Genomic DNA, 14658 nt, shown 5'->3' on the forward strand with positions numbered 1-14658 from the left:
TCGGAATCATCTTTGAAGAAATATTTGGTCCTAAATATCTCAAAAATCACTTAATTCTTACATCCTCTAATTCATCATTTCCCCCTTCCATTAAGTAGCAATAAGTTTCAAAATCGGATTTCTCCAATAACCATACCGAAAGAAATATTAGGTTGGCAACTAAATGATTGCGGATTTTGCCACCCAACATCAAAATCCGCAATCATTTAGTTGCCAACCTAGTACATCTCCCAAATATTCTCCAGGAATTTAAATAAAGAAGAGAATACTGTTAAATAGCCCAATTGTCGAGTAGCATTTAACGTCATGCATCGATCGCCAATATTCAGGTTAGTAATCCTTGGTAGTCGTCAACTTGAGCGATAAATCGATGGCTAAGGTGGAAGAAACGAGTGTTAGGATATGACATCGTGTTTCCACGTAACGAAAATGGATTTACGGAAAACAAGGACCACAGTTTGATAGTCGACGGTGTAATATTCATAAGCGGGTGTCGTAGAGAGCGAGCGCAGGCGTCGTTGTCGTCTTCCACGGTATCCTCCTGTTTGCCTACGCGGAAGACAACGGTTGTTCGTTCATCCGGCACCGAGTCGGTTCTCCTGAGCCATGTCGACCACTGTGGTAGCAGCGAGTGTGTTCCTGCTTGCCTCGTTCCTCGGTCCTACCATCTCTCTAACACCTATGAACATGTGTAAGTTTTGTCTACGATGGCTTTGGAAAATTTTCTTTGCAATATTCTAACGGATTGAAACGTTCGAGCGACGTATGGGTTTCGTGGAGTTGTTTTGGAAGAAGATTCATAAGTTGATTCGAGATGTCATATTTTAAAAGAAATATCAGATGAAACTCTTTTACTTTTGTTTTACAGAGCTTTACAAATTGCCAATAGATGATTTGAAACTGTTTTCACTTTTCTTCATTATTACTATTCTTTAGTCGTTTTCATTTTCTTAAAACAATATTCTCAAATGCTATGGTTCGTTACTTTTTAGTGAAATGCCGATCCTGCACAGTGTTATTTATAAGTATTCTGCTAGAGTTAATTATTGTCAAACGCAATGTTATGAAATCTTAGCGAAAATTAAATACATCGGCTGCACTAGTTAAACATTGATTGGGTCGCATGAAACTTTGCTTCGTTCTCGATACATCGATAGTAGTTGTACTATTGTTGAATTATTCACGCGATAAACGTTTGACTAATACCTTCCGTATCTTCTGTGCCAACTCGAACGGTTGGTCCCTAGTCCTTGACATAGAAAGGAGTTCGACGAAAGCTATTACCGATGATTGAGACCGAAAAAGAAACAAAACGACACAGATGGCGATATCGTCGTACGATCGTTGCTTCAGATGACACAAACGCGGTGTATCTTTTCGCTCTTTTTTCCAAACAACGAGGGAAGAAACTGTATTACCTTAATGAAACTTTTCCTGCATGAAGAGTAGCGACTTATAGCATAATAGATGATTATTGCACGATTAGATTCTATCTATTGAAACGAAACCATATGAAGCAATACAATAATGAATATCAATAGCGAGGTAAACATGTCACGTGAAACGATGACATTATAATATGTACTCTTTTAAAAACAGCTCCTTTCCTTGTATATGTAAAAATATATGTAGGATATCTTACTACGAATTAATGTAGCTAACTTAATTTTTTTTTTTAAAATAGCGAGTGTGAAAAGTCTTTGAGAGATTTCTTGTTTAAATTAATTTACACTAGTAGTGATCTTCTTATTGTTTTGTACAGTGATAGTAATAGAGGAACCAGATAAGGCGATACTAAGCATCCTGAACGATGCTGTACCTCAGGCAGAAAAGAATTTTGGTGAAAACATCATCGCCGTTCATATTTCCACAGTCCAAGTGGATCGTGCCAACGTAGACAGCAGTTACGAGAGAGGTTAAGAAGCAAAATGTGTCGTGCAGTTTTCACAGCTTTCACGACCACAGTTGCAATCGATAGCGATCTCTGCAAGTTGTAATGAGTGATTTCAAAGCTTAATTACTAATTTTATCGCAAACGTTCATGTAAGGAATTTAACGAAAATTCCAATTTGCTTAAAAATAAATTTATCCCTTAATATCGCAAACTTAATTGTTCCAGACATACGATATTTCACGATAAAAATTTCTTATCGTAAAATTTATGTTTAATTAGTTTAATTTATGGCTAATTTTCACGCAGTTTACAAATAGCTTACAAATTTCTTCACTCTTCAATACTTTAAAGTTGACAATATTAGACATGTAATACTCCACGATAAAAATTGTTTTCTTGAAAGAAAATAAGAAACAATAGAACATAATTTTATTTGTGACCAATTCTCATACGCTTTGCATCCTTTTGATCGATCTATCGATGATAGCTGTGCAACATCGACGAGCTTCTCCGACATGATCGCGCTTCGTTCTTATTTTCGTTTCGTTAAAATCAACTTGCAGTATGTGCTGCCTTATTTAAGGGAATCAGTATCATACTCGACATGACCTGGACTGGTTGGGATCGTCTACGAAACTTGGCCGACGAGAACGGAATAATATACAAACGGGGCGATAGCAATATAAACCCGTACATCCAAGCAATCGACGATCTTTTGATGTTGAAAAACGCCACGGACGTGAGCCTGATCTTCGAAGATGAAAGGGGTACCTTCATATCAACCTTCGATCGTTCATTCTGCGGTTTTCAACTCGTGTCAGATGTTTGAAAACTGATTCATACCCTTTTGCAGAGTTGAATCAGAGTCTCTACTATTTAATTGGGAATTCGATCATAAGGCTGGTGGTGATCGACGAATTCACGGAGAAAACAGTATCAAAGATTAGGAGCATGAGACCATCGCCATCTTATTACGCGATCTACGCGAGCACAGCTAAGATGGAGGATTTCTTCAGAACGGTGATTCCTAGAAAATCTTTTAACCTGTTAATCGGGGAAAACGCGCTAACCTGTCTATTGAATTTTTAGTAGTTTTAATTCGATTTATTGATTTTATTTAAAGATCGCTCATTTTTCTTTAGTTGTTGTTTTATTTTTCGTATACTTGTAAGGATTACCGAGCTACTTAAGATCGAATTAAGATTTTAAAGATTGATTAGACAAGGAATGAACAGGTTAACAGATTGAACAATTAGGTATAGAAACTTAGCTTGTGAACTTACTTTAGTTATAAAATTTAGGCTATACAAGGAGGACTGGTTACGAGAAATGGAGTATGGAACTTGGTGTTCACTGACAATAATTACGAGACCTTTAAATATATCAACGGAGAACACCAGTTGGATGTTTCAATTACTATTCTATCGATGAAGAAGGATGTTTGCTGCAAACTAATCGGTGAACCGGCTTGCAGCTGTCCCTCTGATGTTCAAGTATCTAGAAATTTTTTATCGTGTATAATATTTCTCGATTCAAACGATTCACGTGCTCTTTTCGTACCTTCCCATGTTTCTAGATATTTTCACATTACTTTAAAAGATTAGTAGGCCTGATAGTGAGTTTAATGAGCGACCTGCAAGCGTCTGGCATCAGCGTGGAACCGAAAACTGGCCGATGCCCTTCGCCAAACACGAGTCAAGCTTCGAATCTCACGTCTGAGGCATTTAACAATAATATACTAGCGGTAAGTTGAATTTCAGTTGTTCGATGATTCTCAGAAGGAACTGAAGCTTGACAGAAAAATGTTGTGATAGAAATTAGGAGGTAACGACACGTTCGAGTACTGGTCAGAGAAAGGAATGATCACTTACAAAGCCGAAATTGAGTTGGAGGAGTTTAATGGGATTTTACAGCCGCTGGCCACTTGGACGAGGCATGGTAAAATCAAAGAAGCTGAGAAAAACAAGATAAAGCCCGCTAGAAGATTCTTCCGAATCGGAACTGCTCCTGTAATTGACATTCATTACGATGTTTGCTTCACGATAATTTTGACAACGTTAATTAATGCAAGTATTAAAATTGCATTAGTCAGTGCCTTGGACCGTTCCCAGATTGGATCCACTAACTGGAAAGATCATGAAGGATGAGAACGGAAATGATATGTGGGATGGCTATTGCGTGGATTTCATAAAGAAATTATCCGAGGAAATGGAATTCGATTATGATCTCGTTGTACCGCAGGATCATCAATTTGGGAAGAAGTTGTCTAATGGACAATGGGATGGCTTGATTGGTGACCTTGCTAAAGGGGTAAGAAGTATGCAAAAAGGATGTTAAACTCTGTTGAAGTACTTGTATACTAAACTTGACGGTGCCTGTAATTCTGCAACCATTTAATCTTGTTTGTAGAAAATTTTATCCATGTAAACCTTTTTAATGATACGAACTATGTGATTGCTCTTGTTTTTACTATTCAACAAACTTATTGTTAAAAACTTGTTTTTATTACAGACATTTATTTTGTTTTCCAGGAAACAGATATGGTAGTTGCAGCATTGACGATGACTTCAGAACGTGAGGAAGTGATCGATTTCGTCGCCCCATACTTTGAACAATCTGGCATATTAATTGGTAAAAAGTTTCTATTTAAAATATTAAAAAAAAAATATTTTTATATTTTACACTTACATTATTATGTTACACTATACTATTTTGTGTTATGTATAGGCACTATGTACTATACTATTACGTTTACTATTATTATACTTAAACTCACATTATGTTTTTAATCTACGTAAATACATTTTATGTTATGTAATAATTTTTCGTTCCAAGTAATGAGGAAACCTGTGCGCAAGCCGTCTCTCTTCAAATTCATGACAGTACTGAAAGTCGAGGTATGGTTAAGCATCGTCGGGGCATTAACGTTAACTGGCATCATGATTTGGATACTCGACAAGTATTCTCCGTACAGTGCCAGAAATAATAAACAACTCTACCCATATCCTTGTCGGTAAGAACTATACTGCAAGGCTAGTTTCGAGGATTCAGTAAGGAGCATTTAGATTTAGATTGTGGCAAATTGTCCTTAACGATTCTTATATTTTATGTTGTTATAATACGTCAATATGCCTCGTGAAGATACAGAAATTATTTCGTGAAAGATAGTGCTTCAATAGGATCAATGTCCTATATTTAGGGAATTCACGTTGAAAGAGAGTTTCTGGTTCGCTTTGACGTCTTTTACACCCCAGGGTGGCGGCGAAGCTCCTAAAGCATTATCGAGCAGAACATTAGTGGCCGCTTACTGGCTGTTTGTCGTCCTAATGCTCGCCACGTTCACCGCTAATTTGGCTGCTTTCCTTACTGTGGAAAGAATGCAGGTGCATAAGTTTTATAAATGGATTTAGACAATTTTGTACATGTTTTAGAAGATGATAATTAAATACGCATTTTGTTCCAGTCTCCTGTGCAATCTTTGGAACAATTAGCAAGGCAGTCAAGAATCAATTACACCGTGGTGGCTAATTCTGGGGTACATCAGTACTTCATGAATATGAAGAATGCAGAGGATAAGTTGTACACGTGAGTCTGAACTTTGGATCCCTGTGTTGCGAATTATCAACTAAATGGCGATCGGTTAGGTCCAACCGATTGGTTGATATAGGGAACCTTGGACGAGATTAACGTTCAAGGTGGAGATAAATTAAATATATCGAGTATTAGTATGGTTTGCTTGTTTATTTGCACTTTTTAGTATATAGCCAGCAGAAACTTCGTCTCGTCCTTATATATTGACTTTCCGTGTCCGGGTTTACCATTGTTTACTATGGACTCTCGTGGCTGCATATCCTTTGGTATTGTCAGCTGTTTACCCTAGACCTGACCCACCGGGCACTTAAGGTGTTTTTAGCCCCTTAATGAGGTCCGCATTGTAAGATTTACAGCTCGGGGAGGTAGACAATTCGGACTTTTCCAAACAAGGTAGATGTATTGTTCGAGTCATAAACGAACCGCCAAAGTCATACCGCCTCCTTTAAACGGGCACGTTCCAAAGGTGTCTATAGTGATGGAAAAGATGCAAATTTAGCAGAGTGCAATTGTGTACAAACTATCTTATCTTCTAGTTGCTCTATGTATTCTACTGTTTTATTACCGGCTATTGTTGTCTATTTCTTGTGCTCCGTATGTTCTGGTTCGTTGTATTTCCGGAGTTTCTGATTTCCTCGAATAGACCGTCTCGTGTACATTTACAGTTATCAATTTCAATGTTGATCTTCTTTAAGGTCCAATCCAATATTGCAAGTTCTTTCAAATACTAGTTAGATTTTATTATCTTTCCTTGAGATATAGTACTAAATTGAGTGCTAAATTTTGTAAATCCCACGTGCAGTCGCTTTAAATTAACGTTCAATTCGATAATTTTCTGTATGTATTTTAAGCAATCCGGATAACAGTCATCCTCTTCGTTGCTAATAAATTCACCGCTGGAGTCCACTGCCCAGCAAGTGTCGTTGGGCACCTTGGTTCTGAGCTTTGGTAGTTGTACTGGCTTGGCACGTGTCTCTTGACGCCAGATTATCCACGGAAGACGAGATCACAGATGGATTACTGACCCTCCTTCCTCATATTTATCAAGTACCTCTTGAAATGCTTCTAATTCTTCCTTGAATAATTTTCCTTCCATTTTCAATTTTCTTATGCGTTCTTCTTGATTGGAGGCCATGGTGTATGCCCGTGAGTTTCTATATGATAACTTTAAGCAGTTTACAAGGAAGACTCAACAAACGTATGACTTACGTTTCGAACGAATTGATGCTTCGTCTGCTGTTCTCCGCTGTGCAGCGAGATATTGGCGGTATACTTCGCGATAAAGGTACAATATTTCCTTCCCGAAAGTGACACACCCGTGTTGACTGTGATCGGTGGATTCCGATGGAGACATGTCCCGGCTGTTTGTTGACGTAGGTCATCGTGCATGGGGATGTTGTGAGCGGTGTATTTCGTGATGAAGCTAGTTCCTTCCCGAAGGTGGCACTCGTGTTGATGTTATTTGTCTAACGATCTTGTTTTCCTCCGGACTGTTGCTTCCCCCCAACGACACCGATATCCGGCTCGAAGGACCAATATGTTGCGAATTCCTAATTAAATGGAGATCGGTTGATATCGCCAACCTTCAACAAGATTAACACTCAAGTAAATTAACTATATCGAGTATTAGTATTGTTTGCTTGTTTATTTCCACTTTTTAGTATGCACGAAGAGGTTAACGTTCTGATGGCGACGGTTGTACGATCCTCTTCTTACTGCCAGCAGAAGCTTCGTCTCGTCCTTATATACTGATTTTCCCCGAGTTTTCCATGGTTTATTGTGGATTTTCGTGGCCATATATGGCGCTGCCAGCTGTTTAGTTTTGACCTGACCTAATCAACCTACACGCTGTCTATCGCGCATTTTTCCAAATATCGAGAACTAATATTTGCTATTTGAAAAAAGGAGAAGCTTAAACATTATTTAAGTGGTTAATTATATTTGCGGTAATGATTTTATTTAACGATTTCACATATTGTTTATACAAAACATCAAATTAAAAGTATACAAAAATATAGGTAAAGTTGAAAATATTAAAGACGACTTGAACGTGAAATTAAAAATTCACAGTGCATTTTAATATTTTTTTACAATGTGGTATCGTTCAATTATAACTTTATTTAGTCATAACTGATAGTGTAACTTTTTAATTAATTTTAACACCACTAAATTCGTGTATTTTATTACATACTGTACTTTATAAAATCAGAAAAAGTGGTGCAATTATTTGTTCTTCACAAAGGAATTCTTCACAAAATCTCCCTGTTCAGTTGGCTAAGTGTTCTTAACCTCTTAATGATGTCCGCATCGTAAGGTATACAGCTTGGCAAACAGGTAGGCAATTCGGACTTTTCCAAACGAGGTAGATTAGACAATCAACAGATTAGTAAATTGACAATACTTACGACTATGCTGAAACAGTATTATTGCTTGCAATGGCCGAATAGACTTTGTTTTTGAAGGTTATGTTACATTTATTATATTCCAGGACAGGGCTACAATGCTACAATACTTATTATTTATGTTATTCATTTTTTAGTTGATTTTACAATCAACGATCATTTCATGCTTTAGACACTTTGTTCTGAATAGATTCCGATGACTTCTTTAGTCACAAATGACGACATAAATTTTTACGAACGATACAGACGGTGAGTTCTCGGCCATTGGAAACAATCCTATGACAAAGAATGTTACAAGAAAGATTCTATTAATCTTTCGTGACGTATCGCGTGATTTAATGTCTTGATCATTGATGTCGAACGAATTAATAACATTTCAAATATTGAAATTTAGAAATTAATCATATTTATCATTATCTTAAATGTATAGTTCCAACGAGTTCCTCTCCCATAAATCTCCTCTAATTTTTCCCAATTTTATTTCACAATTAGGGTATGGAAAGAAATCACGTTAAACAGTACCAGCGACCAAGTGGAGTACCGTGTTTGGGACTATCCAATCAAGGAACAATACGGTCACATATTGCAAGCTATTACGCAGGTCGGCCCTGTTGCAAATTCCAGAGAGGGTTTTCAAAAGGTATGCGTTAACGATCAATCGTTCGTGCAAGGAAAATCGGTGAACAAAGCCATCGTCTTTCTGGTCGTTTCAGGTGATAGAAAGCGAAAATGCAGAATTCGCTTTCATCCACGATTCATCGGAGATAAAGTATGAGGTAACGAGGAATTGCAACCTGACTGAGGTTGGGGAAGTGTTTGCGGAACAGCCTTATGCAATTGCTGTTCAACAGGGAAGCCATTTGCAGGAGGAAATAAGCAGAAAGTATGTTTTACACCAATGAGTTTGTACTAACCCTCCTGATGAGTTTGTACTAACCTTACCTATCCTAACTAATCCAATAATTTATCATAGGTTTCTATCCTATTTATATCAACTGATTTGTTGTAGAATTCTAGATATGCAAAAGGACAGATACTTTGAAATGTTGGCGTCTAAGTACTGGAATCAATCGTTGACGGCACAGTGTCAGAATTCTGACGACAACGAGGGAATAACATTGGAGAGTTTGGGTGAGTTGTTATGAACTAAAATATTTCAATAATTCAAAATGTTGAATACTTGAAATGTGAAGATAGCTTAATATTTACTAAACAGCAGTTTTCTGAATAAATAAAACAGAAAAGTTGAATATTTCATATCCAAATTTCAAAGAATCTTATCTAAAAATAATAATAATAGTAATGTAACATATAATTAAATGTACATGATAATTTAATCAAACAATTCCACGTGTTTTCAGGTGGAGTGTTTATCGCAACTCTTTTTGGTCTCGCTCTAGCGATGATCACGTTAGCAGGAGAAGTGTTTTACTATCGAAAACGAAACACACAAGACAAACAAAAAGATAAAAAGAAAGTGAAAACCATCGACAACGAGAAGCTAATTATGCAGAAGTTGGCCTCGAAATTGCAAATGAAACCTGCGCCGACCAATGCGTTTTTCGAGAAAACGATGAATCCTCCCCGCGTGTCTCACATTTCCGTGTACCCTCGTAATTTCACATTCAAAGAATGAAAACCTTCATGGAGTAAATTAACATGATTTAGAATAGAGCTTATAATGTATGGAAATCTTCTTGTACACACGGTCAAATCGTTCTGTACTCGAATGACAATTTAGATTCGATAATAATTTTAATAAGAAACGATGGCAGCGTAAAACGAGAGTGAAAATAAAGTTTCTAGCTAGAAAACATAGTTTTACAAGAACCAGTATCTTTCACTGTTTTGCAATATTTATCGATTCTTTACGCCTCTCGCGAGCCCCGGAAACAATCGTAAATCGATCGATCGTATTAAAAGATATTTCACTTTCGTTTTAATTAACTCTGTACTAGCAGCTTGTAGTCACGTGAATAAACAATTAAGAATATTTTTTATATCGTTATGAAATTTTTCATCTTCGAAATTGTCCTTCATGCACCAAGTGCATCAATTACGAGAGAAAGAATCGGCGATTTCCCGGTAAAAATATTCCAATACCTGAGGATGTTTTTCCCAACAATGCCTCTTAAATCGATACCACTTGCAGGTTATTGTCCGTCGCGACATTTTTTACCAACTGCGGTAACGGAATTGCATAAATGAAAGTAAGCAGTTAGCGATCGGTCGGCTGTGTCGCTTCGATTCGTAACATTCTATCGCTGTGACAGATATATTCTCTGAATTGGTCCATGAGATAAATCTAAACATATCCAATTTATGAATGCATTCAGCAAATAAACAATTAAAATAATATTTAATTATATGATAAACGACATCATCAATGATTATAAACATGATCTATGTACATTACAGTCCTTCTTAATTAAAATGGTATCGTATTTGGTATATTTCATTTTCCAAATATATTGAAATATTTGTAGCTTTTTTAACCTTTTAAGTTAAGTTACAAGTTTATAATAAAATATCTATAAAATATCTTAATAAATATCTAACATTATTATATTATAAGAATAATACTAAAATATTATTAAACGTAGAATAGTCTAAGAACAATAGTTTAACAGAAAATACAACAGAAAAAGAGCAAAAGATAGTTATAGTCTTTTATAAAACTTAATCGTCGACACAATTTCAAGCATCTTCTTGGTGAGAAATAAAAACTAACGCATTCGTGTGCCTCGCTGCAATTTTTCTTGCTTTTAACGAGACAAAAATGATCAAACAGTGGCCACGGACGAGCAAACAGCGTCCGCCACTGCTTTACGCTCGCTGATTCAAATCATTCTGATCGACAAGCAACGCTCACCGAGTCCGGAGATAGTTTGTGTTTCGCGAAATCAAAAGGTGGGGTGCTGATCTTTTTGGATCAGCAAGTCGATATAAAGGCTTTCCACGCGCAGGCGAGATCATTTCATGGGAAAGTGATGTGGCTCGCCGAACCGGAACCGGAAACGGAATAAGTGTCCACGATCGGCGATATCTCGCACCATGCCCTTCTACAAACTCAATTCTCCATGCCTTAATGGAATGTTTCTGGTAACATCGCCTTTATCGTTATTTATTCGCAATGTAATAGTCACATCATATTATTGTTCAATTACAAATTTATCTGAATGATTCGTACATTGAAATTTTATTATTCAATACTTAATTGTTTACTTGATTGTTTCAGATTTCGAAGCCTTTTATTTTCTTTTAATAAATACATTCTCTGTTCTTTACACTTTTTATCGGATTTTTTGTTAGTAACATAGATAGTTCAATTCTATTATTGTGTTGCCAATCCAATAGACACGATTTTTCGAATAACTTTGTTTCAATATTTCATAGAATTGATCGCTGTTAACCGGTATTTAGTCGAGTTTCAAAATTTTTTAATTTCTTTTAATAACAAAAATTCCAGTTACCTATACTTTTTACTATATGTTTCGTTAACATTTTTATTAGTAATATTTATCGTGTTTTCTATCATTTTTCGGAAAATGAATATGATTTATTAAAGAAAAAAACAAACAAACACATGCTTTTATATAAGATGGTTGAAACAGATTGAAATTAATCTTTTCTGACGCAGATATGTCTTACGCTGACGATCTTCTGCGTGGTAGGAAATGCCGAATTCTACAAAGCCTTATACGTTGACGATTACCCATGGATTCGTACAAATCGCGAGATTCCTAGCGAATCCGCCTCTTCAGACCACTTGTCATCTTACAGTCGTTTCTTAGAGTCCAGAAAAAAGCACCGTTCGTTGGATTCTGCCGAGTCTTTCGACAAGCCTAGAGAATGGTACTCGACTTCCGCCACTAAGAAAGTCCCCACGGAGAACAAGAACTTCAAGAAAGTAATATCACCGTTTTACACCATAACGAACAAAGATTCGCAAAAGTACAAGGACATGGTGATGAAATCCGGTGTTCCGTATTGTCAGGAGATCAGGAAGAAACGAGTTAACAAGAACAGCGACGCGAAGAATAGCATGGTCTGTTACAAATGTAAGAATCCGAAAAGTGGCGCCACATACGAGCAATGCTCCTATCATTCTCAGCCATTGACCGATTCTAGCAACGTGGAAAAGATAGCAGTGCCACCTTCGGTATTCAGAAGTAGGAGATCCAACTCTGAGGAAGCTTTCTCTGGTTTTAAAAATTCCGATAATTACGGAAGACACGATAATCCGTACAGATTTAACGAAAAAATCTTCTCCGACGCCACGGATGATGTTCCGGCAGAGTATAAAAATAAAGATGAAAAATGCGAGAAAGTGGTGAAGGATTCCATGGTGTGCATGGTGTGTAAGGATACCAAGAGCAATGCAAAGTACGAACAATGTTCGTATGTTCGACAGCCTAGTGAGAAGAGATACGCTTATAGTAAATCTAGCTCGCATAAGAATCCCGAGACATTTAAGAACACTGAAGCTAAGAAGGATGATAAAGAGGATGGAAAGAGGTATGATAAAGAATATTCGGTAAGTAAACCGGTTAAGGAACGTTTCGGTTACGTCGATAAGGAAGAACCAGAGGGAAAATCTTTCGAAGAAACCAAGGAATCGTCTGATAATTGCAAGAAAGTGCAAAAGGACAAGAAGACTTGCACTATCTGTAAAGATCCCAAAACAGGTGGAAATTACGAGAGATGCTCGTATACTTATGAGCCAGATGACAAGGTCTATAAATATAGTAAATCAAGAAGCTTTGGATATCCTGACAGTTCTTCCGGAAATAACGATAAGAGAGATGCTAGTGACAAAGAAGACAAGTCGTCTGAGGAATCACGAAGCGAACCTGAGGAATCACGAAGCGAACCTGAGGATTACAGCAAAGACTATACTATTCCTGAAAATTACTACGAGAAAAGTCAGACCGTTCCATCGAGTTCTTACTTCAAAAGCGACGAATCCAAATCGAATTATGGCCAGGGTAGTTCTCAAGAAACTAAGTCTGCCTCTGACGAGGATGAATCTTTATCTGCCTATGAAAGATCTAAATCAGAGTCAGAAAGAGTGGCTGAAAGCATCGAACCAAGTCATTGCAAAGAAGTTCAAAAGGATTCTATGACATGCAAAGTCTGTAAAGACCCAAAGACCGGAAGTAACTCTGAACAATGTTCGTACAAGTATCTACCAAGTGACAAGAGTTATTCGTATTCGAAATCTAAATCATTTGGTAGCCCAACTGAATCGAAAGACAAATCTTACGACGGATCCGAGAAGCAAGAATCCAAGGAGCCTTACGAAAGTCCTGACTATGATTATTCTTCTAAGAAGGTGCCCTACGTTACCGACAGCGATATCAAAGACGAATTTTCGGTTTCTGATCAGACAAGGCAATCGGAAGCAAAAGAGGAATCAGCGAAATCTGCTTTAAAGAAAAGCGACGTAGGCTTCTACGATGCGTTCAAGAAGAAGGCAGAGATTCAGAAGGTTCTTCAGGAGTTCCAGAAGGAAGATCGTTCCAACTGTAAGAAGTTGATGCGTGACAAAATGACTTGCTACCAATGTGTCGACGAAAAAGGTTTCCAAAAGGAAGAGTGCGCTTTTGTAACTTCTGAAGAACCATCTGTCGATAAATCGGATTATCGAGAAGAGAAAGAATACCATGTAGAACCTACCAAAAAGGTTCCCAGGTCAATCATCGTCCAAAATCCTTCGCATGATTTTCCTATCGAACCAGAAGCTGCCGCAAGTGAGGGAGCATACGTAAAACGAGAACAAGCAGACAAGGAGAAGGATTCTGGAGAGGTTGAAAGATCCAAAGAGGTTGAACCTTACGAATTCGCAGCGGAGACTCAACCTCTGTTTGATAAGGTTCTTGGATTCACACTTCCGGCGTACATGCTGAGTACTTCCGAACACGAAGAAGAGTTTGATAAGATCGTAGCGAGTAAGGGGATTTAAAGATGTTGTCTTTGTATCTTCTTGATAGATTTAACGATGTTTAATCGCTTGTAGAACTCTTCGATTAAAAATAGAATTACAGTTCATATGCGAAGCTCGGATCTAAAGGTCGCTAGGGGTATTTTAATTGATAAAAATATAATATTTTTTAATCGTTTATATTTTACTTCCATCGTAAAGTTATTTAGTATATAAGTGGTACTGAATTGTTATATGGTTTGTAATTAAATTTCTTCTTGTTTAAGCGATGGTGAAATTAATGTCCGCCCGATTACGTGGAATTGCGTTACGGTTACGCTCGATCGAACAAGAAATTAGAAACTTCGCTTGCTGCATTTATTGCCACCGACTTTTTATTAAACGCTATTTCGTTTTTTCTATTTTTTATTCTGTATATGTAGGAGAAAGAAAATAGAAGATTTTTTCTGTTCATATTTCGTGAGAAGAAAGTGAGAATACGAGTGATATCTACTGTCGTTCTATTTCGTCATGGATGACTGGCTGTGGATAAAGAAACCATCTCGACGAAACCTAACAGATTACGAAATATCGTTTTTCACTATAGCTTTATTCGTCAACCGAGAAACCTTTCGTCGTTTTAATACAACTCATTATTCCCTTGGACTATCCATCTAGAAAACCATTTCTTTTTTCATATACAACTTTATCATTTAATAGTTCAATCTTTAATTCAGAGAGACATAAATTCTTCTTAAAAATAGTTCTAGTTTCCAATTAACTTTCAATGCATTTCACATTTATTTACTATTCATTGCACAAGATTCTTCGTGTTTTTCTTCAAATTT

At 36.9% G+C, this 14658-nt stretch overlaps 2 protein-coding genes across 2 annotated transcripts; both read left to right on the forward strand.

Annotated features, from left to right (window-relative positions):
• The first annotated feature begins 580 nt into the window (after positions 1–580).
• LOC122577367 (ionotropic receptor 25a-like) lies at positions 581–9874 on the forward strand. The gene is made up of 16 exons (XM_043748664.1): positions 581–691; positions 1763–1915; positions 2458–2661; positions 2748–2914; positions 3196–3387; positions 3471–3638; positions 3709–3903; positions 3983–4204; positions 4426–4525; positions 4730–4907; positions 5094–5277; positions 5358–5479; positions 8380–8527; positions 8601–8770; positions 8897–9018; positions 9249–9874. The coding sequence occupies exons 1-16, from the start codon at positions 607–609 to the stop codon at positions 9521–9523; spliced, it is 2685 nt and encodes an 894-aa protein (XP_043604599.1). The 5' UTR covers positions 581–606; the 3' UTR covers positions 9524–9874.
• Positions 9875–11518: 1644 nt separating this feature from the next.
• On the forward strand, positions 11519–13852 carry LOC122577351 (E3 ubiquitin-protein ligase RBBP6; the record flags this gene model as incomplete). The annotated part of the gene is made up of 1 exon (XM_043748646.1): positions 11519–13852. A coding segment is annotated over one exon (2334 nt), but the record flags the coding sequence as incomplete, so codon positions are not given.
• Positions 13853–14658: the final 806 nt, after the last annotated feature.

The sequence above is a fragment of the Bombus pyrosoma genome, linkage group LG18 (genome assembly GCF_014825855.1).
Source record: "Bombus pyrosoma isolate SC7728 linkage group LG18, ASM1482585v1, whole genome shotgun sequence".
NCBI lineage: Eukaryota > Metazoa > Arthropoda > Insecta > Hymenoptera > Apidae > Bombus > Bombus pyrosoma.

What these genes read in the sequence shown, in the direction of transcription:
- LOC122577367 (XM_043748664.1), top strand. Translation starts at nt 607, where the DNA reads ATGTCGACCACTGTGGTAGCAGCGAGTGTGTTCCTGCTTGCCTCGTTC. An exon ending in TCTAACACCTATGAACATGT is followed by an intron (nt 692 to 1,762) that starts GTAAGTTTTGTC and finishes TGTTTTGTACAG; the next exon opens with TGATAGTAATAGAGGAACCA. An exon ending in ACAATCTGGCATATTAATTG is followed by an intron (nt 4,526 to 4,729) that starts GTAAAAAGTTTC and finishes TTTCGTTCCAAG; the next exon opens with TAATGAGGAAACCTGTGCGC.